The sequence below is a fragment of the Lagopus muta genome, unplaced genomic scaffold (assembly GCF_023343835.1).
Source record: "Lagopus muta isolate bLagMut1 unplaced genomic scaffold, bLagMut1 primary scaffold_149, whole genome shotgun sequence".
Classification (NCBI taxonomy): Eukaryota; Metazoa; Chordata; class Aves; order Galliformes; family Phasianidae; genus Lagopus; species Lagopus muta.
The window spans coordinates 27,717-55,432 of NW_026040200.1; the positions used below are offsets into that span (position 1 = coordinate 27,717).

A 27,716-nucleotide genomic window follows, 5' to 3' on the forward strand; every position below is an offset into this window, starting at 1 on the left:
CCCCAAAATGGGATTCTGGACTCAAGAAATGGGAGGAAATGACCCAAAATTGGCATTTTTGGACCCAAAATGGGATTCTAGGCCCCAAAAATGGCCATTTTTGCCCCAAAATTGGCATTTCTGACCCCAAAATGGGATTCTGGACTCAAAAAAGGGACAAAATGACCCCAAAAATGAGATTTTTGGACCCAAAATTGGCATTTCTGACCCCAAAATTGGATTCTGGACTCAAGAAATGGGGGCAAATGACCCAAAATTGGCATTTTTGGACCCAAAATGGGATTCTAGGCCCCAAAAATGGCCATTATTGCCCCAAAATTGGCATTTCTGACCCCAAAATGGGATTCTGGACCCAAAAAAGGGACAAAATGACCCCAAAAATGAGATTTTTGGACCCAAAATTGGCATTTCTGACCCCAAAATGGAGACTTTGACCCCAAAATGGGATTCTGGACTCAAGAAATGGGAGGAAATGACCCAAAAATGGCATTTCTGACCCCAAAATGGGATTCTAGGCCCCCAAAATGGCCATTTTTGCCCCAAAATTGGCATTTCTGACCCCAAAATGGGATTCTGGACTCAAAAAAGGGACAAAATGAGCCCAAAAATGAGATTTTTGGACCCAAAATTGGCATTTCTGACCCCAAAATGGAGACTTTGACCCCAAAATGGGATTCTGGACTCAAGAAATGGGAGGAAATGACCCAAAAATGGCATTTTTGGACCCAAAATGGGATTCTAAGCCCCAAAATGGCCATTTTTGCCCCAAAATTGGCATTTTTGGACCCAAAATGGGATTCTGGACTCAAAAAAGGGACAAAATGACCCCAAAAATGAGATTTTTGGACCCAAAATTGGCATTTCTGACCCCAAAATGGATTCTAGGAACCCAAAATTGTAATTTTTGCCCCAAAATTGGCATTTTTGGACCCAAAATGGGATTCCAGGCCCCAAAAATGGCCATTTTTGCCCCAAAATTGGCATTTCTGACCCCAAAATGGGATTCTGGACTCCAAAAAGGGACAAAATGAGCCCAAAAATGAGATTTTTGGACCCAAAATTGGCATTTTTGGACCTAAAATGGAGACTTTGACCCCAAAATGGGATTCTGGACTCAAGAAATGGGAGCAAATGACCCAAAAATGGCATTTTTGGACCCAAAAATGGGATTCCAGGCCCCAAAAATGACCATTTTTGCCCCAAAATTGGCATTTCTGACCCCAAAATGGGATTCTGGACTCAAAAAAGGGACAAAATGACCCCAAAAATGAGATTTTTGGACCCAAAATTGGCATTTCTGACCCCAAAATGGAGACTTTGACCCCAAAATGGGATTCTGGACTCAAGAAATGGGGGCAAATGACCCAAAATTGGCATTTTTGGACCCAAAATGGGATTCTAGGCCCCCAAAATGGCCATTTTTGCCCCAAAATTGGCATTTCTGACCCCAAAATGGGATTCTGGACTCAAAAAAGGGACAAAATGACCCCAAAAATGAGATTTTTGGACCCAAAATTGGCATTTCTGACCCTAAAATGGAGACTTTGACCCCAAAATGGGATTCTGGACTCAAGAAATGGGGGCAAATGACCCAAAAATGGCATTTTTAGACCCAAAATTGGCATTTTTGGACCCAAAATGGGATTCTAGGCCCCAAAAATGGCCATTTTTGGCCCAAAATTGGCATTTCTGACCCCAAAATGGGATTCTGGACTCAAAAAAGGGACAAAATGACCCCAAAAATGAGATTTTTGGACCCAAAATTGGCATTTCTGACCCCAAAATGGAGACTTTGACCCCAAAATGGGATTCTGGACTCAAGAAATGGGAGGAAATGACCCAAAATTGGCATTTTTGGACCCAAAATGGGATTCTAGGCCCCAAAAATGGCCATTTTTGACCCAAAATTGGCATTTCAGACCCCAAAATGGGATTCTGGACTCCAAAAAGGGGCAAAATGACCCCAAAAATGAGATTTTTGGACCCAAAATTGGCATTTCTGACCCCAAAATGGAGACTTTGACCCCAAAATGTGATTCTGGACTCAAGAAATGGGGGCAAATGACCCAAAATCGGCATTTTTGGACCCAAAATGGGATTCTAGGCCCCAAAAATGGACATTTTAGACCCAAAATTGGAATTTCTGACCCCAAAATGGAGACTTTGACCCCAAAATGGGATTCTGGACTCAAGAAATGGGGGCAAATGACCCAAAATTGGCATTTTTGGACCCAAAATGGGATTCTAGGCCCCATAAATGGCCATTTTTGCCCCAAACTTGGCATTTTTGGACCCAAAATGGATTCTAGGCACCAAAAATGGCCATTTTAGACCCAAAATTGGCATTTTTGGACCCAAAATTGGCATCTCTGACCCCAAAATGGAGACTTTGACCCCAAAATGGGATTCTGGACTCAAGAAATGGGAGGAAATGACCCAAAATTGGCATTTTTGGACCCAAAATGGGATCCCAGCTCCCAAAAATGGCCATTTTTGCCCCAAAATTGGCATTTCTGACCCCAAAATGGGATTCTGGACTCAAATAAGGGACAAAATGACCCCAAAAATGAGATTTTTGGACCCAAAATTGGCATTTCTGACCCCAAAATGGAGACTTTGACCCCAAAATGGGATTCTGGACTCAAGAAATGGGGGCAAATGACCCAAAATTGGCATTTTTGGACCCAAAATGGGATTCCAGGCCCCAAAAATGGCCATTTTTGCCCCAAAATTGGCATTTCTGACCCCAAAATGGGATTCTGGACTCAAAAAAGGGGCAAAATGACCCCAAAAATGAGATTTTGGGACCCAAAATTGGCATTTCTGACCCAAAAATGGAGACTTTGACCCCAAAATGGGATTCTGGACTCAAGAAATGGGAGCAAATGACCCAAAAATGGCATTTTTGGACCCAAAATGGGATTCTAGGCCCCAAAAATGGTCATTTTTGCCCCAAAATTGGCATTTCTGACCCCAAAATGGGATTCTGGACTCCAAAAAGGGACAAAATGACCCCAAAAATGAGATTTTTGGACCCAAAACTGGCATTTCTGACCCTAAAATGGAGACTTTGACCCCAAAATGGGATTCTGGACTCAAGAAATGGGAGGAAATGACCAAAAATTGGCATTTTTGGACCCAAAATTGGATTCTAGGCCCCAAAAATGGCCATTTTTGCCCCAAAATTGGCATTTCTGACCCCAAAATGGGATTCTGGACTCAAAAAAGGGACAAAATGACCCCAAAAATGAGATTTTTGGACCCAAAATTGGCATTTCTGACCCCAAAATGGAGACTTTGACCCCAAAATGGGATTCTGGACTCAAGAAATGGGGGCAAATGACCCAAAATTGGCATTTTTGGACCCAAAATGGGATTCCAGGCACCAAAAATGGCCTTTTTTGCCCCAAAATTGGCATTTCTGACCCCAAAATGGGATTCTGGACTCAAAGAAGGGACAAAATGACCACCAAAATGAGATTTTTGGACCCAAAATTGGCATTTCTGACCCCAAAATGGAGACTTTGACCCCAAAAATGGCAATTTTTGCCCCAAAATTGGCATTTTTGGACCCAAAATGGGATTCTAGGCCCCAAAAATGGCCATTTTTGCCCCAAAATTGGCATTTCTGACCCCAAAATGGGATTCTGGACTCAAAAAAGGGACAAAATGACCCCAAAAATGAGATTTTTGGACCCAAAATTGGCATTTCTGACCCCAAAATGGAGACTTTGACCCCAAAATGGGATTCTGGACTCAAGAAATGGGAGGAAATGACCCAAAATTGGCATTTTTGGACCCAAAATTGGATTCTAAGCCCCAAAAATGGCCATTTTTGCCCCAAAATTGGCATTTCTGACCCCAAAATGGGATTCTAGACTCAAAAAAGGGACAAAATGACCCCAAAAATGAGATTTTTGGACCCAAAATTGGCATTTCTGACCCCAAAATGGAGACTTTGACCCCAAAATGGGATTCTGGACTCAAGAAATGGGAGGAAATGACCCAAAATTGGCATTTTTGGACCCAAAATGGGATTCTAGGCCCCAAAAATGGCCATTTTTGACCCAAAATTGGCATTTCAGACCCCAAAATGGGATTCTGGACTCCAAAAAGGGGCAAAATGACCCCAAAAATGAGATTTTTGGACCCAAAATTGGCATTTCTGACCCCAAAATGGAGACTTTGACCCCAAAATGTGATTCTGGACTCAAGAAATGGGGGCAAATGACCCAAAATCGGCATTTTTGGACCCAAAATGGGATTCTAGGCCCCAAAAATGGACATTTTAGACCCAAAATTGGAATTTCTGACCCCAAAATGGAGACTTTGACCCCAAAATGGGATTCTGGACTCAAGAAATGGGGGCAAATGACCCAAAATTGGCATTTTTGGACCCAAAATGGGATTCTAGGCCCCATAAATGGCCATTTTTGCCCCAAACTTGGCATTTTTGGACCCAAAATGGATTCTAGGCACCAAAAATGGCCATTTTAGACCCAAAATTGGCATTTTTGGACCCAAAATTGGCATCTCTGACCCCAAAATGGAGACTTTGACCCCAAAATGGGATTCTGGACTCAAGAAATGGGAGGAAATGACCCAAAATTGGCATTTTTGGACCCAAAATGGGATCCCAGCTCCCAAAAATGGCCATTTTTTGCCCCAAAATTGGCATTTCTGACCCCAAAATGGGATTCTGGACTCAAATAAGGGACAAAATGACCCCAAAAATGAGATTTTTGGACCCAAAATTGGCATTTCTGACCCCAAAATGGAGACTTTGACCCCAAAATGGGATTCTGGACTCAAGAAATGGGGGCAAATGACCCAAAATTGGCATTTTTGGACCCAAAATGGGATTCCAGGCCCCAAAAATGGCCATTTTTGCCCCAAAATTGGCATTTCTGACCCCAAAATGGGATTCTGGACTCAAAAAAGGGGCAAAATGACCCCAAAAATGAGATTTTGGGACCCAAAATTGGCATTTCTGACCCAAAAATGGAGACTTTGACCCCAAAATGGGATTCTGGACTCAAGAAATGGGAGCAAATGACCCAAAAATGGCATTTTTGGACCCAAAATGGGATTCTAGGCCCCAAAAATGGTCATTTTTGCCCCAAAATTGGCATTTCTGACCCCAAAATGGGATTCTGGACTCCAAAAAGGGACAAAATGACCCCAAAAATGAGATTTTTGGACCCAAAACTGGCATTTCTGACCCTAAAATGGAGACTTTGACCCCAAAATGGGATTCTGGACTCAAGAAATGGGAGGAAATGACCAAAAATTGGCATTTTTGGACCCAAAATTGGATTCTAGGCCCCAAAAATGGCCATTTTTGCCCCAAAATTGGCATTTCTGACCCCAAAATGGGATTCTGGACTCAAAAAAGGGACAAAATGACCCCAAAAATGAGATTTTTGGACCCAAAATTGGCATTTCTGACCCCAAAATGGAGACTTTGACCCCAAAATGGGATTCTGGACTCAAGAAATGGGGGCAAATGACCCAAAATTGGCATTTTTGGACCCAAAATGGGATTCCAGGCACCAAAAATGGCCTTTTTTGCCCCAAAATTGGCATTTCTGACCCCAAAATGGGATTCTGGACTCAAAGAAGGGACAAAATGACCACCAAAATGAGATTTTTGGACCCAAAATTGGCATTTCTGACCCCAAAATGGAGACTTTGACCCCAAAAATGGCAATTTTTGCCCCAAAATTGGCATTTTTGGACCCAAAATGGGATTCTAGGCCCCAAAAATGGCCATTTTTGCCCCAAAATTGGCATTTCTGACCCCAAAATGGGATTCTGGACTCAAAAAAGGGACAAAATGACCCCAAAAATGAGATTTTTGGACCCAAAATTGGCATTTCTGACCCCAAAATGGAGACTTTGACCCCAAAATGGGATTCTGGACTCAAGAAATGGGAGGAAATGACCCAAAATTGGCATTTTTGGACCCAAAATTGGATTCTAAGCCCCAAAAATGGCCATTTTTGCCCCAAAATTGGCATTTCTGACCCCAAAATGGGATTCTAGACTCAAAAAAGGGACAAAATGACCCCAAAAATGAGATTTTTGGACCCAAAATTGGGATTGCTGACCCCAAAATGGAGACTTTGACCCCAAAATGGGATTCTGGACTCAAGAAATGGGAGCAAATGACCCAAAATTGGCATTTTTGGACCCAAAATGGGATTCTAGACCCCCAAAATGGCCATTATTGCCCCAAAATTGACATTTCTGACCCCAAAATGGGATTCTGGACTCAAAAAAGGGACAAAATGACCCCAAAAATGAGATTTTTGGACCCAAAATTGGCATTTCTGACCCCAAAATGGAGACTTTGACCCCAAAATGGGATTCTGGACTCAAGAAATGGGGGCAAATGACCCAAAAATGGCATTTTTGGACCCAAAATGGGATTCTAGGCCCCAAAATTGGCCATTTTTGCCCCAAAATTGGCATTTCTGACCCCAAAATGGGATTCTGGACACAAAAAAGGGACAAAATGACCCCAAAAATGAGATTTTTGGACACAAAATTGGCATTTCTGACCCCAAAATGGAGACTTTGACCCCAAAATGGGATTCTGGAGTCCAAAATTGGGAGCAAATGACCCAAAATTGGCATTTTTGGACCCAAAATGGGATTCTAGGCCCCAAAAATGGTCATTTTTGCCCCAAAATTGGCATTTCTGACCCCAAAATGGGATTCTGGACTCAAGAAATGGGAGGAAATGACCCAAAATTGGCATTTTTGGACCCAAAATGGGATTCTAGGCCCCAAAAATGGCCATTTTTGCCCCAAAATTGGCATTTCTGACCCCAAAATGGGATTCTGGACTCAAAAAAGGGACAAAATGACCCCAAAAATGAGATTTTTGGACCCAAAAATGGCATTTCTGACCCCAAAATGGAGACTTTGACCCCAAAAATGGTCATTTTTGCCCCAAAATTGGCATTTTTAGACCCAAATTGGGATTCTAGGCCCCAAAAATGGCCATTTTTGCCCCAAAATTGGCATTTCTGACCCCAAAATGGGATTCTGGACTCAAAAAAGGGACAAAATGACCCCAAAAATGAGATTTTTGGACCCAAAATTGGCATTTCTGACCCCAAAATTGGATTCTGGACTCAAGAAATGGGGGCAAATGACCCAAAATTGGCATTTTTGGACCCAAAATGGGATTCTAGGCCCCAAAAATGGCCATTATTGCCCCAAAATTGGCATTTCTGACCCCAAAATGGGATTCTGGACCCAAAAAAGGGACAAAATGACCCCAAAAATGAGATTTTTGGACCCAAAATTGGCATTTCTGACCCCAAAATGGAGACTTTGACCCCAAAATGGGATTCTGGACTCAAGAAATGGGAGGAAATGACCCAAAAATGGCATTTCTGACCCCAAAATGGGATTCTAGGCCCCCAAAATGGCCATTTTTGCCCCAAAATTGGCATTTCTGACCCCAAAATGGGATTCTGGACTCAAAAAAGGGACAAAATGAGCCCAAAAATGAGATTTTTGGACCCAAAATTGGCATTTCTGACCCCAAAATGGAGACTTTGACCCCAAAATGGGATTCTGGACTCAAGAAATGGGAGGAAATGACCCAAAAATGGCATTTTTGGACCCAAAATGGGATTCTAAGCCCCAAAATGGCCATTTTTGCCCCAAAATTGGCATTTTTGGACCCAAAATGGGATTCTGGACTCAAAAAAGGGACAAAATGACCCCAAAAATGAGATTTTTGGACCCAAAATTGGCATTTCTGACCCCAAAATGGATTCTAGGAACCCAAAATTGTAATTTTTGCCCCAAAATTGGCATTTTTGGACCCAAAATGGGATTCCAGGCCCCAAAAATGGCCATTTTTGCCCCAAAATTGGCATTTCTGACCCCAAAATGGGATTCTGGACTCCAAAAAGGGACAAAATGAGCCCAAAAATGAGATTTTTGGACCCAAAATTGGCATTTCTGACCCCAAAATGGAGACTTTGACCCCAAAATGGGATTCTGGACTCAAGAAATGGGAGCAAATGACCCAAAAATGGCATTTTTGGACCCAAAAATGGGATTCCAGGCCCCAAAAATGACCATTTTTGCCCCAAAATTGGCATTTCTGACCCCAAAATGGGATTCTGGACTCAAAAAAGGGACAAAATGACCCCAAAAATGAGATTTTTGGACCCAAAATTGGCATTTCTGACCCCAAAATGGAGACTTTGACCCCAAAATGGGATTCTGGACTCAAGAAATGGGGGCAAATGACCCAAAATTGGCATTTTTGGACCCAAAATGGGATTCTAGGCCCCCAAAATGGCCATTTTTGCCCCAAAATTGGCATTTCTGACCCCAAAATGGGATTCTGGACTCAAAAAAGGGACAAAATGACCCCAAAAATGAGATTTTTGGACCCAAAATTGGCATTTCTGACCCTAAAATGGAGACTTTGACCCCAAAATGGGATTCTGGACTCAAGAAATGGGGGCAAATGACCCAAAAATGGCATTTTTAGACCCAAAATTGGCATTTTTGGACCCAAAATGGGATTCTAGGCCCCAAAAATGGCCATTTTTGGCCCAAAATTGGCATTTCTGACCCCAAAATGGGATTCTGGACTCAAAAAAGGGACAAAATGACCCCAAAAATGAGATTTTTGGACCCAAAATTGGCATTTCTGACCCCAAAATGGAGACTTTGACCCCAAAATGGGATTCTGGACTCAAGAAATGGGAGGAAATGACCCAAAATTGGCATTTTTGGACCCAAAATGGGATTCTAGGCCCCAAAAATGGCCATTTTTGACCCAAAATTGGCATTTCAGACCCCAAAATGGGATTCTGGACTCCAAAAAGGGGCAAAATGACCCCAAAAATGAGATTTTTGGACCCAAAATTGGCATTTCTGACCCCAAAATGGAGACTTTGACCCCAAAATGTGATTCTGGACTCAAGAAATGGGGGCAAATGACCCAAAATCGGCATTTTTGGACCCAAAATGGGATTCTAGGCCCCAAAAATGGACATTTTAGACCCAAAATTGGAATTTCTGACCCCAAAATGGAGACTTTGACCCCAAAATGGGATTCTGGACTCAAGAAATGGGGGCAAATGACCCAAAATTGGCATTTTTGGACCCAAAATGGGATTCTAGGCCCCATAAATGGCCATTTTTGCCCCAAACTTGGCATTTTTGGACCCAAAATGGATTCTAGGCACCAAAAATGGCCATTTTAGACCCAAAATTGGCATTTTTGGACCCAAAATTGGCATCTCTGACCCCAAAATGGAGACTTTGACCCCAAAATGGGATTCTGGACTCAAGAAATGGGAGGAAATGACCCAAAATTGGCATTTTTGGACCCAAAATGGGATCCCAGCTCCCAAAAATGGCCATTTTTGCCCCAAAATTGGCATTTCTGACCCCAAAATGGGATTCTGGACTCAAATAAGGGACAAAATGACCCCAAAAATGAGATTTTTGGACCCAAAATTGGCATTTCTGACCCCAAAATGGAGACTTTGACCCCAAAATGGGATTCTGGACTCAAGAAATGGGGGCAAATGACCCAAAATTGGCATTTTTGGACCCAAAATGGGATTCCAGGCCCCAAAAATGGCCATTTTTGCCCCAAAATTGGCATTTCTGACCCCAAAATGGGATTCTGGACTCAAAAAAGGGGCAAAATGACCCCAAAAATGAGATTTTGGGACCCAAAATTGGCATTTCTGACCCAAAAATGGAGACTTTGACCCCAAAATGGGATTCTGGACTCAAGAAATGGGAGCAAATGACCCAAAAATGGCATTTTTGGACCCAAAATGGGATTCTAGGCCCCAAAAATGGTCATTTTTGCCCCAAAATTGGCATTTCTGACCCCAAAATGGGATTCTGGACTCCAAAAAGGGACAAAATGACCCCAAAAATGAGATTTTTGGACCCAAAACTGGCATTTCTGACCCTAAAATGGAGACTTTGACCCCAAAATGGGATTCTGGACTCAAGAAATGGGAGGAAATGACCAAAAATTGGCATTTTTGGACCCAAAATTGGATTCTAGGCCCCAAAAATGGCCATTTTTGCCCCAAAATTGGCATTTCTGACCCCAAAATGGGATTCTGGACTCAAAAAAGGGACAAAATGACCCCAAAAATGAGATTTTTGGACCCAAAATTGGCATTTCTGACCCCAAAATGGAGACTTTGACCCCAAAATGGGATTCTGGACTCAAGAAATGGGGGCAAATGACCCAAAATTGGCATTTTTGGACCCAAAATGGGATTCCAGGCACCAAAAATGGCCTTTTTTGCCCCAAAATTGGCATTTCTGACCCCAAAATGGGATTCTGGACTCAAAGAAGGGACAAAATGACCACCAAAATGAGATTTTTGGACCCAAAATTGGCATTTCTGACCCCAAAATGGAGACTTTGACCCCAAAAATGGCAATTTTTGCCCCAAAATTGGCATTTTTGGACCCAAAATGGGATTCTAGGCCCCAAAAATGGCCATTTTTGCCCCAAAATTGGCATTTCTGACCCCAAAATGGGATTCTGGACTCAAAAAAGGGACAAAATGACCCCAAAAATGAGATTTTTGGACCCAAAATTGGCATTTCTGACCCCAAAATGGAGACTTTGACCCCAAAATGGGATTCTGGACTCAAGAAATGGGAGGAAATGACCCAAAATTGGCATTTTTGGACCCAAAATTGGATTCTAAGCCCCAAAAATGGCCATTTTTGCCCCAAAATTGGCATTTCTGACCCCAAAATGGGATTCTAGACTCAAAAAAGGGACAAAATGACCCCAAAAATGAGATTTTTGGACCCAAAATTGGGATTGCTGACCCCAAAATGGAGACTTTGACCCCAAAATGGGATTCTGGACTCAAGAAATGGGAGCAAATGACCCAAAATTGGCATTTTTGGACCCAAAATGGGATTCTAGACCCCCAAAATGGCCATTATTGCCCCAAAATTGACATTTCTGACCCCAAAATGGGATTCTGGACTCAAAAAAGGGACAAAATGACCCCAAAAATGAGATTTTTGGACCCAAAATTGGCATTTCTGACCCCAAAATGGAGACTTTGACCCCAAAATGGGATTCTGGACTCAAGAAATGGGGGCAAATGACCCAAAAATGGCATTTTTGGACCCAAAATGGGATTCCAGCTCCCAAAAATGGCCATTTTTGACCCAAAATTGGCATTTCTGACCCCAAAATGGAGACTTTGACCCCAAGAATGGACATTTTTGCCCCAAAATTGGCATTTCTGACCCCAAAATGGGATTCTGGACTCCAAAAAGGGACAAAATGACCCCAAAAATGAGATTTTTGGACCCAAAATTGGCATTTCTGACCCCAAAATGGAGACTTTGACCCCAAAATGGGATTCTGGACTCAAGAAATGGGGGCAAATGACCCAAAATTGGCATTTTTGGACCCAAAATGGGATTCTAGGCCCCAAAAATGGCCATTTTTGCCCCAAAATTGGCATTTCTGACCCCAAAATGGGATTCTGGACTCAAAAAAGGGACAAAATGACCCCAAAAATGAGATTTTTGGACCAAAATTGGCATTTCTGACCCCAAAATGGAGACTTTGACCCCAAAATGGGATTCTGGACTCAAGAAATGGGAGGAAATGACCCAAAAATGGCATTTCTGACCCCAAAATGGGATTCTAGGCCCCCAAAATGGCCATTTTTGCCCCAAAATTGGCATTTCTGACCCCAAAATGGGATTCTGGACTCAAAAAAGGGACAAAATGACCCCAAAAATGAGATTTTTGGACCCAAAATTGGCATTTCTGACCCCAAAATGGAGACTTTGACCCCAAAATGGGATTCTGGACTCAAGAAATGGGGGCAAATGACCCAAAAACGGCATTTTTGGACCCAAAATAGAGACTTTGACCCCAAAAATGGCCATTTTTGCCCCAAAATTGGCATTTCTGACCCCAAAATTGGATTCTAGGCCCCAAAAATGGCCATTTTTGAGCCAAAATTGGCATTTCTGACCCCAAAATTGGATTCTAGGCCCCAAAAATGGCCATTTTTGCCCCAAAATTGGCATTTCTGACCCCAAAATGGGATTCTGGACTCAAAAAAGGGACAAAATGACCCCAAAAATGAGATTTTTGGACCCAAAATTGGCATTTCTGACCCCAAAATGGAGACTTTGACCCCAAAATGGGATTCTGGACTCAAGAAATGGGAGCAAATGACCCAAAAATGGCATTTTTGGACCCAAAATGGGATTCTAGGCCCCAAAAATGGTCATTTTTGCCCCAAAATTGGCATTTCTGACCCCAAAATGGGATTCTGGACTCCAAAAAGGGACAAAATGACCCCAAAAATGAGATTTTTGGACCCAAAACTGGCATTTCTGACCCTAAAATGGAGACTTTGACCCCAAAATGGGATTCTGGACTCAAGAAATGGGAGGAAATGACCAAAAATTGGCATTTTTGGACCCAAAATTGGATTCTAGGCCCCAAAAATGGCCATTTTTGCCCCAAAATTGGCATTTCTGACCCCAAAATGGGATTCTGGACTCAAAAAAGGGACAAAATGACCCCAAAAATGAGATTTTTGGACCCAAAATTGGCATTTCTGACCCCAAAATGGAGACTTTGACCCCAAAATGGGATTCTGGACTCAAGAAATGGGGGCAAATGACCCAAAATTGGCATTTTTGGACCCAAAATGGGATTCCAGGCACCAAAAATGGCCTTTTTTTGCCCCAAAATTGGCATTTCTGACTCCAAAATGGGATTCTGGACTCAAATAAGGGATGAAATGACCCCAAAAATGAGGTTTTTGGACCCAAAATTGGCATTTCTGACCCCAAAATGGAGACTTTGACCCCAAAATGGGATTCTGGACTCAAGAAATGGGGGCAAATGACCCAAAATTGGCATTTTTGGACCCAAAATAGGATTCCAGCTCCCAAAAATGGCCATTTTTGCCCCAAAATTGGCATTTCTGACCCCAAAATGGGAATCTGGACTCCAAAATTGGGGGCAAATGACCCAAAATTGGCATTTCTGACCCCAAAATGGGATTCTGGACTCAAATAAGGGACAAAATGACCCCAAAAATGAGATTTTTGGACCCAAAATTGGCATTTCTGACCCGAAAATGGAGACTTTGACCCCAAAATGGGATTCTGGACTCAAGAAATGGGTGGAAATGACCCAAAAATGGCATTTTTGGAACCAAAATATGGTTTCTAGGCCCCCAAAATGGCCATTTTTGCCCCAAAATTGGCATTTCTGACCCCAAAATGGGATTCTGGACTCAAAAAAGGGACAAAATGACCCCAAAAATGAGATTTTTGGACCCAAAATTGGCATTTCTGACCCCAAAATGGAGACTTTGACCCCAAAATGGGATTCTGGACTCAAGAAATGGGGGCAAATGACCCAAAAACGGCATTTTTGGACCCAAAATAGAGACTTTGACCCCAAAAATGGCCATTTTTGCCCCAAAATTGGCATTTCTGACCCCAAAATTGGATTCTAGGCCCCAAAAATGGCCATTTTTGAGCCAAAATTGGCATTTCTGACCCCAAAATTGGATTCTAGGCCCCAAAAATGGCCATTTTTGCCCCAAAATTGGCATTTCTGACCCCAAAATGGGATTCTGGACTCAAAAAAGGGACAAAATGACCCCAAAAATGAGATTTTTGGACCCAAAATTGGCATTTCTGACCCCAAAATGGAGACTTTGACCCCAAAATGGGATTCTGGACTCAAGAAATGGGAGGAAATGACCCAAAAATGGCATTTTTGGACCCAAAATGGGATTCTAAGCCCCAAAATGGCCATTTTTGCCCCAAAATTGGCATTTTTGGACCCAAAATGGGATTCTGGACTCAAAAAAGGGACAAAATGACCCCAAAAATGAGATTTTTGGACCCAAAACTGGCATTTCTGACCCTAAAATGGAGACTTTGACCCCAAAATGGGATTCTGGACTCAAGAAATGGGAGCAAATGACCCAAAAATGGTATTTTTGGACCCAAAATGGGATTCCAGGCCCCAAAAATGGCCATTTTTGCCCCAAAATTGGCATTTCTGACCCCAAAATGGGATTCTGGACTCAAGAAATGGGGGCAAATGATCCAAAATTGGCATTTTTGGACCCAAAATGGGATTCTAGGCCCCAAAAATGGCCATTTTTGCCCCAAAATTGGCATTTCTGACCCCAAAATGGGATTCTGAACGCAAAAAAGGGACAAAATGACCCCAAAAATGAGATTTTTGGACCCAAAATTGGCCTTTCTGACCCCAAAATGGAGACTTTGACCCCAAAATGGGATTCTGGACTCAAGAAATGGGAGGAAATGACCCAAAATTGGCCATTTTTGGACCCAAAATTGGATTCTAGGCCCCAAAAATGGCCATTTTTGCCCCAAAATTGGCATTTCTGACCCCAAAATGGGATTCTGGACTCAAAAAAGGCACAAAATGACCCCAAAAATGAGATTTTTGGACCCAAAATTGGCATTTTTGGACCTAAAATGGAGACTTTGACCCCAAAATGGGATTCTGGACTCAAGAAATGGGGGCAAATGACCCAAAATTGGCATTTTTGGACCCAAAATGGGATTCCAGCTCCCAAAAATGGCCATTTTTGACCCAAAATTGGCATTTCTGACCCCAAAATGGGATTCTGGACTCAAAAAAGGCACAAAATGACCCCAAAAATGAGATTTTTGGACCCAAAATTGGCATTTCTGACCCCAAAATGGAGACTTTGACCCAAAAATGGCCATTTTTGCCCCAAAATTGGCATTTCTGACCCCAAAATGGGATTCTGGACTCAAAAAAGGGACAAAATGACCCCAAAAATGAGATTTTTGGACCCAAAATTGGCATTTCTGACCCTAAAATGGAGACTTTGACCCCAAAATGGGATTCTGGACTCAAGAAATGGGGACAAATGACCCAAAAAAGGCATTTTTGGACCCAAAATGGGATTCCAGCCACCAAAAATGGCCATTTTTGAGCCAAAATTGGCATTTCTGACCCCAAAATGGGATTCTGGACTCAAAAAAGGGACAAAATGACCCCAAAAATGAGATTTTTGGACCCAAAATTGGCATTTCTGACCCCAAAATGGAGACTTTGACCCCAAAATGGGATTCTGGACTCAAGAAATGGGGGCAAATGACCCAAAATTGGCATTTTTGGACCCAAAATGGGATTCCAGGCCCCAAAAATGGCCATTTTTGCCCCAAAATTGGCATTTCTGACCCCAAAATGGGATTCTGGACTCCAAAAAGGGACAAAATGAGCCCAAAAATGAGATTTTTGGACCCAAAATTGGCATTTCTGACCCCAAAATGGAGACTTTGACCCCAAAATGGGATTCTGGACTCAAGAAATGGGAGCAAATGACCCAAAAATGGCATTTTTGGACCCAAAAATGGGATTCCAGGCCCCAAAAATGACCATTTTTGCCCCAAAATTGGCATTTCTGACCCCAAAATGGGATTCTGGACTCAAAAAAGGGACAAAATGACCCCCAAAATGAGATTTTTGGACCCAAAATTGGCATTTCTGACCCTAAAATGGAGACTTTGACCCCAAAATGGGATTCTGGACTCAAGAAATGGGGGCAAATGACCCAAAAATGGCATTTTTAGACCCAAAATTGGCATTTTTGGACCCAAAATGGGTTTCTAGGCCCCAAAAATGGCCATTTTTGGCCCAAAATTGGCATTTCTGACCCCAAAATGGGATTCTGGACTCAAAAAAGGGACAAAATGACCCCAAAAATGAGATTTTTGGACCCAAAATTGGCATTTCTGACCCCAAAATGGAGACTTTGACCCCAAAATGGGATTCTGGACTCAAGAAATGGGAGGAAATGACCCAAAATTGGCATTTTTGGACCCAAAATGGGATTCTAGGCCCCAAAAATGGCCATTTTTGACCCAAAATTGGCATTTCAGACCCCAAAATGGGATTCTGGAGTCCAAAAAGGGGCAAAATGACCCCAAAAATGAGATTTTTGGACCCAAAATTGGCATTTCTGACCCCAAAATGGAGACTTTGACCCCAAAATGTGATTCTGGACTCAAGAAATGGGGGCAAATGACCCAAAATCGGCATTTTTGGACCCAAAATGGGATTCTAGGCCCCAAAAATGGACATTTTAGACCCAAAATTGGAATTTCTGACCCCAAAATGGAGACTTTGACCCCAAAATGGGATTCTGGACTCAAGAAATGGGGGCAAATGACCCAAAATTGGCATTTTTGGACCCAAAATGGGATTCTAGGCCCCATAAATGGCCATTTTTGCCCCAAACTTGGCATTTTTGGACCCAAAATGGATTCTAGGCACCAAAAATGGCCATTTTAGACCCAAAATTGGCATTTTTGGACCCAAAATTGGCATCTCTGACCCCAAAATGGAGACTTTGACCCCAAAATGGGATTCTGGACTCAAGAAATGGGAGGAAATGACCCAAAATTGGCATTTTTGGACCCAAAATGGGATCCCAGCTCCCAAAAATGGCCATTTTTTGCCCCAAAATTGGCATTTCTGACCCCAAAATGGGATTCTGGACTCAAATAAGGGACAAAATGACCCCAAAAATGAGATTTTTGGACCCAAAATTGGCATTTCTGACCCCAAAATGGAGACTTTGACCCCAAAATGGGATTCTGGACTCAAGAAATGGGGGCAAATGACCCAAAATTGGCATTTTTGGACCCAAAATGGGATTCCAGGCCCCAAAAATGGCCATTTTTGCCCCAAAATTGGCATTTCTGACCCCAAAATGGGATTCTGGACTCAAAAAAGGGGCAAAATGACCCCAAAAATGAGATTTTGGGACCCAAAATTGGCATTTCTGACCCAAAAATGGAGACTTTGACCCCAAAATGGGATTCTGGACTCAAGAAATGGGAGCAAATGACCCAAAAATGGCATTTTTGGACCCAAAATGGGATTCTAGGCCCCAAAAATGGTCATTTTTGCCCCAAAATTGGCATTTCTGACCCCAAAATGGGATTCTGGACTCCAAAAAGGGACAAAATGACCCCAAAAATGAGATTTTTGGACCCAAAACTGGCATTTCTGACCCTAAAATGGAGACTTTGACCCCAAAATGGGATTCTGGACTCAAGAAATGGGAGGAAATGACCCAAAATTGGCATTTTTGGACCCAAAATGGGATTCTAGGCCCCAAAAATGGCCATTTTTGCCCCAAAATTGGCATTTCTGACCCCAAAATGGGATTCTGGACTCAAAAAAGGGACAAAATGACCCCAAAAATGAGATTTTTGGACCCAAAATTGGCATTTCTGACCCCAAAATGGAGACTTTGACCCCAAAATGGGATTCTGGACTCAAGAAATGGGGGCAAATGACCCAAAATTGGCATTTTTGGACCCAAAATTGGATTCCAGCTCCCAAAAATGGCCATTTTTGCCCCAAAATTGGCATTTCTGACCCCAAAATGGGATTCTGGACTCTAAAAAGGGACAAAATGACCCCAAAAATGAGATTTTTGGACCCAAAATTGGCATTTCTGACCCTAAAATGGAGACTTTGACCCTAAAAATGGCCATTTTTGCCCCAAAATTGGCATTTCTGACCCCAAAATGGGATTCTGGACTCAAAAAAGGGACAAAATGACCCCAAAAATGAGATTTTTGGACCCAAAATTGGCATTTCTGACCCCAAAATGGAGACTTTGACCCCAAAATTGGCATTTTTGGACCCAAAATGGGATTCTAGGCCCCCAAAATGGCCATTTTTGCCCCAAAATTGGCATTTCTGACCCCAAAATGGGATTCTGGACTCAAATAAGGGACAAAATGACTCCAAAAATGAGATTTTTTGACCCAAAATTGGCATTTCTGACCCCAAAATGGAGACTTTGACCCCAAAATGGGATTCTGGACTCAAGAAATGGGGGCAAATGACCCAAAATTGGCATTTTTGGACCCAAAATGGGATTCTAGGCCCCAAAAATGGCATTTTTAGACCCAAAATTGGCATTTCTGACCCCAAAATGGGATTCTGGACTCAAAAAAGGGACAAAATGACCCCAAAAATGAGATTTTTGGACCCAAAATTGGCATTTCTGACCCCAAAATGGGATTCTGGACTCAAAAAAGGGACAAAATGACCCCAAAAATGAGATTTTGGGACCCAAAATTGGCATTTCTGACCCCAAAATGGAGACTTTGACCCCAAAATGGGATTCTGGACTCAAGAAATGGGGGCAAATGACCCAAAATTGGCATTTTTGGACCCAAAATGGGATTCTAGGCCCCAAAAATGGCCATTTTAGACCCAAAATTGGCATTTCTGACCCCAAAATGGGATTCTGGACTCAAAAAAGGGACAAAATGACCCCAAAAATGAGATTTTTGGACCCAAAATTGGCATTTCTGACCCCAAAATGGAGACTTTGACCCCAAAATGGGATTCTGGACTCAAGAAATGGGAGCAAATGACCCCAAATTGGCATTTTTGGACCCAAAATGGGATTCTAGGCCCCAAAAATGACCATTTTTGCCCCAAAATTGGCATTTCTGACCCCAAAATTGGATTCTGGACTCCAAAAAGGGACAAAATGACCCCAAAAATGAGATTTTTGGACCCAAAATTGGCATTTCTGACCCCAAAATGGAGACTTTGACCCCAAAATGGGATTCTGGACTCAAGAAATGGGAGGAAATGACCCAAAATTGGCATTTTTGGACCCAAAATGGGATTCCAGCTCCCAAAAATGGCCATTTTTTGCCCCAAAATTGGCATTTCTGACCCCAAAATGGGATTCTGGACTCCAAAAAGGGACAAAATGACCCAAAAATGAGATTTTTGGACCCAAAATTGGCATTTCTGACCCCAAAATGGGATTCTGGACTCAAGAAATGGGGGCAAATGACCCAAAATTGGCATTTTTGGACCCAAAATGGGATTCTAGGCCCCAAAAATAGGCATTTTTTGCCCCAAAATTGGCATTTCTGACCCCAAAATGGGATTCTGGACTCAAAAAAGGGACAAAATGACCCCAAAAATGAGATTTTTGGACCCAAAATTGGCATTTTTGGACCCAAAATGGAGACTTTGACCCCAAAAATGGCCATTTTTGCCCCAAAATTGGCATTTCTGACACCAAAATGGGATTCTGGACTCAAGAAATGGGAGCAAATGACCCCAAAATGGCATTTTTGGACCCAAAATGGGATTCTAGGCCCCAAAAATGGCCATTTTTGCCCCAAAATTGGCATTTCTGACCCCAAAATGGGATTCTGGACTCAAAAAAGGGACAAAATGACCCCAAAAATGAGATTTTTGGACCCAAAATTGGCATTTCTGACCCTAAAATGGAGACTTTGACCCCAAAATGGGATTCTGGACTCAAGAAATGGGGACAAATGACCCAAAAAAGGCATTTTTGGACCCAAAATGGGATTCCAGCCACCAAAAATGGCCATTTTTGAGCCAAAATTGGCATTTCTGACCCCAAAATGGGATTCTGGACTCAAAAAAGGGACAAAATGAGCCCAAAAATGAGATTTTTGGACCCAAAATTGGCATTTCTGACCCCAAAATGGAGACTTTGACCCCAAAATGGGATTCTGGACTCAAGAAATGGGAGCAAATGACCCAAAAATGGCATTTTTGGACCCAAAAATGGGATTCCAGGCCCCAAAAATGACCATTTTTGCCCCAAAATTGGCATTTCTGACCCCAAAATGGAGACTTTGACCCCAAAATGGGATTCTGGACTCAAGAAATGGGGGCAAATGACCCAAAATTGGCATTTTTGGACCCAAAATGGGATTCTAGGCCCCAAAAATGGCCATTTTTGCCCCAAAATTGGCATTTCTGACCCCAAAATGGGATTCTGGACTCAAAAAAGGGACAAAATGACCCCAAAAATGAGATTTTTGGACCCAAAATTGGCATTTCTGACCCTAAAATGGAGACTTTGACCCCAAAATGGGATTCTGGACTCAAGAAATGGGGGCAAATGACCCAAAAATGGCATTTTTAGACCCAAAATTGGCATTTTTGGACCCAAAATGGGTTTCTAGGCCCCAAAAATGGCCATTTTTGGCCCAAAATTGGCATTTCTGACCCCAAAATGGGATTCTGGACTCAAAAAAGGGACAAAATGACCCCAAAAATGAGATTTTTGGACCCAAAATTGGCATTTCTGACCCCAAAATGGAGACTTTGACCCCAAAATGGGATTCTGGACTCAAGAAATGGGAGGAAATGACCCAAAATTGGCATTTTTGGACCCAAAATGGGATTCTAGGCCCCAAAAATGGCCATTTTTGACCCAAAATTGGCATTTCAGACCCCAAAATGGGATTCTGGAGTCCAAAAAGGGGCAAAATGACCCCAAAAATGAGATTTTTGGACCCAAAATTGGCATTTCTGACCCCAAAATGGAGACTTTGACCCCAAAATGTGATTCTGGACTCAAGAAATGGGGGCAAATGACCCAAAATCGGCATTTTTGGACCCAAAATGGGATTCTAGGCCCCAAAAATGGACATTTTAGACCCAAAATTGGAATTTCTGACCCCAAAATGGAGACTTTGACCCCAAAATGGGATTCTGGACTCAAGAAATGGGGGCAAATGACCCAAAATTGGCATTTTTGGACCCAAAATGGGATTCTAGGCCCCATAAATGGCCATTTTTTGCCCCAAACTTGGCATTTTTGGACCCAAAATGGATTCTAGGCACCAAAAATGGCCATTTTAGACCCAAAATTGGCATTTTTGGACCCAAAATTGGCATCTCTGACCCCAAAATGGAGACTTTGACCCCAAAATGGGATTCTGGACTCAAGAAATGGGAGGAAATGACCCAAAATTGGCATTTTTGGACCCAAAATGGGATCCCAGCTCCCAAAAATGGCCATTTTTGCCCCAAAATTGGCATTTCTGACCCCAAAATGGGATTCTGGACTCAAATAAGGGACAAAATGACCCCAAAAATGAGATTTTTGGACCCAAAATTGGCATTTCTGACCCCAAAATGGAGACTTTGACCCCAAAATGGGATTCTGGACTCAAGAAATGGGGGCAAATGACCCAAAAACGGCATTTTTGGACCCAAAATAGAGACTTTGACCCCAAAAATGGCCATTTTTGCCCCAAAATTGGCATTTCTGACCCCAAAATGGGATTCTGGACTCAAGAAATGGGGGCAAATGACCCAAAATTGGCATTTTTGGACCCAAAATGGGATTCCAGGCCCCAAAAATGGCCATTTTTTGCCCCAAAATTGGCATTTCTGACCCCAAAATGGGATTCTGGACTCAAAAAAGGGGCAAAATGACCCCAAAAATGAGATTTTGGGACCCAAAATTGGCATTTCTGACCCAAAAATGGAGACTTTGACCCCAAAATGGGATTCTGGACTCAAGAAATGGGAGCAAATGACCCAAAAATGGCATTTTTGGACCCAAAATGGGATTCTAGGCCCCAAAAATGGTCATTTTTGCCCCAAAATTGGCATTTCTGACCCCAAAATGGGATTCTGGACTCCAAAAAGGGACAAAATGACCCCAAAAATGAGATTTTTGGACCCAAAACTGGCATTTCTGACCCTAAAATGGAGACTTTGACCCCAAAATGGGATTCTGGACTCAAGAAATGGGAGGAAATGACCAAAAATTGGCATTTTTGGACCCAAAATTGGATTCTAGGCCCCAAAAATGGCCATTTTTTGCCCCAAAATTGGCATTTCTGACCCCAAAATGGGATTCTGGACTCAAAAAAGGGACAAAATGACCCCAAAAATGAGATTTTTGGACCCAAAATTGGCATTTCTGACCCCAAAATGGAGACTTTGACCCCAAAATTGGCATTTTTGGACCCAAAATGGGATTCTAGGCCCCCAAAATGGCCATTTTTGCCCCAAAATTGGCATTTCTGACCCCAAAATGGGATTCTGGACTCAAATAAGGGACAAAATGACTCCAAAAATGAGATTTTTTGACCCAAAATTGGCATTTCTGACCCCAAAATGGAGACTTTGACCCCAAAATGGGATTCTGGACTCAAGAAATGGGGGCAAATGACCCAAAATTGGCATTTTTGGACCCAAAATGGGATTCTAGGCCCCAAAAATGGCATTTTTAGACCCAAAATTGGCATTTCTGACCCCAAAATGGGATTCTGGACTCAAAAAAGGGACAAAATGACCCCAAAAATGAGATTTTTGGACCCAAAATTGGCATTTCTGACCCCAAAATGGGATTCTGGACTCAAAAAAGGGACAAAATGACCCCAAAAATGAGATTTTGGGACCCAAAATTGGCATTTCTGACCCCAAAATGGAGACTTTGACCCCAAAATGGGATTCTGGACTCAAGAAATGGGGGCAAATGACCCAAAATTGGCATTTTTGGACCCAAAATGGGATTCTAGGCCCCAAAAATGGCCATTTTAGACCCAAAATTGGCATTTCTGACCCCAAAATGGGATTCTGGACTCAAAAAAGGGACAAAATGACCCCAAAAATGAGATTTTTGGACCCAAAATTGGCATTTCTGACCCCAAAATGGAGACTTTGACCCCAAAATGGGATTCTGGACTCAAGAAATGGGAGCAAATGACCCCAAATTGGCATTTTTGGACCCAAAATGGGATTCTAGGCCCCAAAAATGACCATTTTTGCCCCAAAATTGGCATTTCTGACCCCAAAATTGGATTCTGGACTCCAAAAAGGGACAAAATGACCCCAAAAATGAGATTTTTGGACCCAAAATTGGCATTTCTGACCCCAAAATGGAGACTTTGACCCCAAAATGGGATTCTGGACTCAAGAAATGGGAGGAAATGACCCAAAATTGGCATTTTTGGACCCAAAATGGGATTCCAGCTCCCAAAAATGGCCATTTTTGCCCCAAAATTGGCATTTCTGACCCCAAAATGGGATTCTGGACTCCAAAAAGGGACAAAATGACCCAAAAATGAGATTTTTGGACCCAAAATTGGCATTTCTGACCCCAAAATGGGATTCTGGACTCAAGAAATGGGGGCAAATGACCCAAAATTGGCATTTTTGGACCCAAAATGGGATTCTAGGCCCCAAAAATAGGCATTTTTGCCCCAAAATTGGCATTTCTGACCCCAAAATGGGATTCTGGACTCAAAAAAGGGACAAAATGACCCCAAAAATGAGATTTTTGGACCCAAAATTGGCATTTTTGGACCCAAAATGGAGACTTTGACCCCAAAAATGGCCATTTTTGCCCCAAAATTGGCATTTCTGACACCAAAATGGGATTCTGGACTCAAAAAAGGGACAAAATGACCCCAAAAATGAGATTTTTGGACCCAAAATTGGCATTTCTGACCCCAAAATGGAGACTTTGACCCCAAAAATGACAATTTTTGCCCCAAAATGGACATTTTTGGACCCAAAATGGGATTCTAGGCCCCAAAAATGGCCATTTTTGCCCCAAAATTGGCATTTCTGACCCCAAAATGGGATTCTGGACTCCAAAAAGGGACAAAATGACCCCAAAAATGAGATTTTTGGACCTAAAATTGGCATTTCTGACCCCAAAATGGAGACTTTGACCCCAAAAATGGCAATTTTTGCCCCAAAATTGGCATTTTTGGACCCCAAAATGGAGACTTTGACCCCAAAATTGGCATTTTTGGACCCAAAATGGGATTCTAGGCCCCAAAAATGGCCATTTTTGCCCCAAAATTGGCATTTCTGACCCCAAAATGGGATTCTGGACTCAAGAAATGGGGGCAAATGACCCAAAATTGGCATTTTTGGACCCAAAATTGGATTCTAGGCCCCAAAAATGGCCATTTTAGACCCAAAATTGGCATTTCTGACCCCAAAATGGGATTCTGGACTCAAAAAAGGGACAAAATGACCCCAAAAATGAGATTTTTGGGCCCAAAATTGGCATTTTTGGACCCAAAATGGAGACTTTGACCCCAAAATGGGATTCTGGACTCAAGAAATGGGAGGAAATGACCCAAAATTGGCATTTTTGGACCCAAAATGGGATTCTAGGCCCCAAAAATGGCCATTTTTTGCCCCAAAATTGGCATTTCTGACCCCAAAATGGGATTCTGGACTCAAAAAAGGGACAAAATGACCCCAAAAATGAGATTTTTGGACCCAAAATTGGCATTTCTGACCCCAAAATGGAGACTTTGACCCCAAAATGGGATTCTGGACTCAAGAAATGGGAGGAAATGACCCAAAATTGGCATTTTTGGACCCAAAATGGGATTCTAAGCCCCCAAAATGGCCATTTTAGACCCAAAAATGGTATTTCTGAACCTAAAATGGAGACTTTGACCCCAAAATGGGATTCTGGACTCAAGAAATGGGGGCAAATGACCCAAAATTGGCATTTTTGGACCCAAAATGGGATTCCAGCTCCCAAAAATGGCCATTTTTGACCCAAAATTGGCATTTCTGACCCCAAAATGGGATTCTGGACTCAAAAAAGGGATGAAATGACCCCAAAAATGAGATTTTTGGACCCATAATTGGCATTTCTGACCCCAAAATGGAGACTTTGACCCCAAAAATGGCCATTTTGGCCCCAAAATTGGCATTTCTGACCCCAAAATGGTGACTTTGACCCCAAAAATGGCCATTTTTTGCCCCAAAATTGGCATTTTTGGACCCAAAATGGGATTCTGGACTCAAAAAAGGGACAAAATGACCCCAAAAATGAGATTTTTGGACCCAAAATTGGCATTTCTGACCCCAAAATGGAGACTTTGACCCCAAAAATGGCCATTTTTGCCCCAAAATTGGCATTTCTGACCCCAAAATGGGATTCTGGACTCAAGAAATGGGGGCAAATGACCCAAAATTGGCATTTTTGGACCCAAAATGGGATTCTAGGCCCCAAAAATGGCCATTTTTTGCCCCAAAATTGGCATTTCTGACCCCAAAATGGGATTCTGGACTCAAAAAAGGGACAAAATGACCCCAAAAATGGGATTTTTGGACCCAAAATTGGCATTTCTGACCCCAAAATGGAGAGTTTGACCCCAAAATGGGATTCTGGACTCAAGAAATGGGGGCAAATGACCCAAAATTGGCATTTTTGGACCCAAAATGGGATTCTAGGCCCCAAAAATGGCCATTTTTTGCCCCAAAATTGGCATTTCTGACCCCAAAATGGGATTCTGGACTCAAAAAAGGGACAAAATGACCCCAAAAATGGGATTTTTGGACCCAAAATTGGCATTTCTGACCCCAAAATGGAGAGTTTGACCCCAAAATGGGATTCTGGACTCAAGAAATGGGGGCAAATGACCCAAAATTGGCATTTTTGGACCCAAAATGGGATTCCAGCCCCCAAAAATGGCCATTTTTGCCCCAAAATTCGCATTTTTGGACCCAAAATGGGATTCTGGACTCAAAAAAAGGGACAAAATGACCCCAAAAATGAGATTTTTGGAACCAAAATTGGCATTTCTGACCCCAAAATGGAGACTTTGACCCCAAAATGGGATTCTGGACTCAAGAAATGGGAGGAAATGACCCAAAAATGGCATTTTTGGACCCAAAATTGGATTCTAGGCCCCAAAAATGGCCATTTTTTGCCCCAAAATTGGCATTTCTGACCCCAAAATGGGATTCTGGACTCAAAAAAGGGACAAAATGACCCCAAAAATGAGATTTTGGGACCCAAAATTGGCATTTCTGACCCCAAAATGGGATTCTGGAGTCAAAAAAGGGACAAAATGACCCCAAAAATGAGATTTTTGGACCCAAAATTGGCATTTCTGACCCCAAAATGGAGACTTTGACCCCAAAAATGGTCATTTTTGACCCAAAATTGGCATTTTTGGACCCAAAATGGGATTCTAGGACCCCAAAATTGGCATTTTTGCCCCCAAATTGGCATTTCTGACCCCAAAATGGGATTCTGGACTCAAATAAGGGACAAAATGACCCCAAAAATGAGATTTTTGGACCCAAAATTGGCATTTCTGACCCCAAAATGGAGACTTTGATCCCAAAAATGGACATTTTTGACCCAAAATTGGCATTTTTGGACCCAAAATGGGATTCTAGGCCCCAAAAATGGCCGTTTTAGACCCAAAATTGGCATTTTTGAACCCAAAATTGGATTCTAGGACCCCAAAATGGCCATTTTTGGACCCAAAATGGGATTCTAGGCCCCAAAAATGGCCATTTTTGCCCCAAAATTGGCATTTCTGACCCCAAAATGGGATTCTGGACTCAAAAAAGGGACAAAATGACCCCAAAAATGAGATTTTTGGACCCAAAATTGGCATTTCTGACCCCAAAATGGAGACTTTGACCCCAAAATGGGATTCTGGACTCAAGAAATGGGGGCAAATGATTCAAAATTGGCATTTTTGGACCCCAAAATGGGATTCTAGGCCCCAAAAATGGCCATTTTTGCCCCAAAATTGGCATTTCTGACCCCAAAATGGGATTCTGGACTCAAAAAAGGGACAAAATGACCCCAAAAATGAGATTTTTGGACCCAAAATTGGCATTTTTGGACCTAAAATGGAGACTTTGACCCCAAAATGGGATTCTGGACTCAAGAAATGGGGGCAAATGACCCGAAATTGGCATTTTTGGACCCAAAATGGGATTCTAGGCCCCCAAAATGGCCATTTTTTGCCCCAAAATTGGCATTTCTGACCCCAAAATGGGATTCTGGACTCAAAAAAGGGACAAAATGACCCCAAAAATGAGATTTTTGGACCCAAAATTGGCATTTCTGACCCTAAAATGGAGACTTTGACCCCAAAATGGGATTCTGGATTCAAGAAATGGGAGGAAATGACCCAAAAATGGCATTTTTGGACCCAAAATGGGATTCTAGGCCCCAAAAATGGCCATTTTTGCCCCAAAATTGGCATTTCTGACCCCAAAATGGATCCTCTGACCCCAAAATGCCCTTTTTTACCCCAAAATGGATCCCTGTATCAAAATAACCCCAAAAATGAACGAATTCATCCCAAAGCGGATTTTTATTGCCCCAAAATCGGGAAGTTTACCAAAAATCGCATTTTTTGACCCAAAATTGTTTCCCGTACCCAAAAAGGCACCAAATCACCCCAAAATCGCTGCGATCGTCCCCAAAAAATCCCAACGCCCCCAAAACCCCCCCCATAATTCAGCTGTGCTGCCAAAATTCTCCTTTTTTTAAACCCAAAAAAAAACCCAAATCTGCCCGATTTCGCCCCAAAATGGCGGCGGGTTCTCAAAATGGCCGCCGGAGCGGCCACTGCGCATGCGCCGATCGCTATGGGGGACGGCGTGGTGTACGGTTGCTTAGCAACCGCGCATGCGCTTTGCGGCGTAATCAGAACGATCGAAGCATTGCGCATGCGTGAGATGTCGCCTAGCAACCGCGCATGCGCATTTAGCCTGACTGTGCCGTCGCTTAGCAACGGCGCATGCGTAGTTTCTAAAGGGACTGCAACAGCGTGGTTGCTTAGCAACAAGGGAAGCGGGCGCATGCGCAGTATGAAGGAGTGTGAAGCCTGCGCATGCGCACTGTGAGAGAGTGGGGTTTTGCGCATGCTCAGTGAGGGTGAAAAGGGACGCGTGCGCATGCGCAGTGCGGAGGGAACGGGGAGGGCGACCGCTGCCTTTATTGAACCCGGAATAACCCTCCCGGATGTTGCCGTCCTTCGTGACGTCACTTCCGGCGGACGGGGAGGGG

At 42.6% G+C, this 27,716-nt stretch overlaps 1 protein-coding gene across 22 annotated transcripts in view; it reads right to left on the reverse strand.

Moving 5' to 3' along the window:
* LOC125687678 (uncharacterized) overlaps positions 1 to 25,585 on the reverse strand; it is a 37,876-nt gene extending 12,291 nt beyond the window's left edge. For 16 of the 22 annotated variants that reach the window (XM_048932891.1, XM_048932909.1, XM_048932905.1 and 13 more), the window contains exon 1: positions 23,954 to 25,585. In XM_048932891.1, coding sequence (XP_048788848.1) covers positions 24,489 to 25,394 — 906 coding nt within the window. In that variant the 5' untranslated portion in view covers positions 25,395 to 25,585 and the 3' untranslated portion in view covers positions 23,954 to 24,488. Of the gene's footprint in view, positions 1 to 1,049; positions 1,076 to 14,533; positions 15,587 to 16,554; positions 16,856 to 17,542; positions 17,568 to 23,953 lie in introns of those variants that run through there. The other 6 variants (XM_048932906.1, XM_048932902.1, XM_048932901.1 and 3 more) reach the window with 5 other exon arrangements.
* Between the last annotated feature and the right edge of the window lie 2,131 nt (positions 25,586 to 27,716).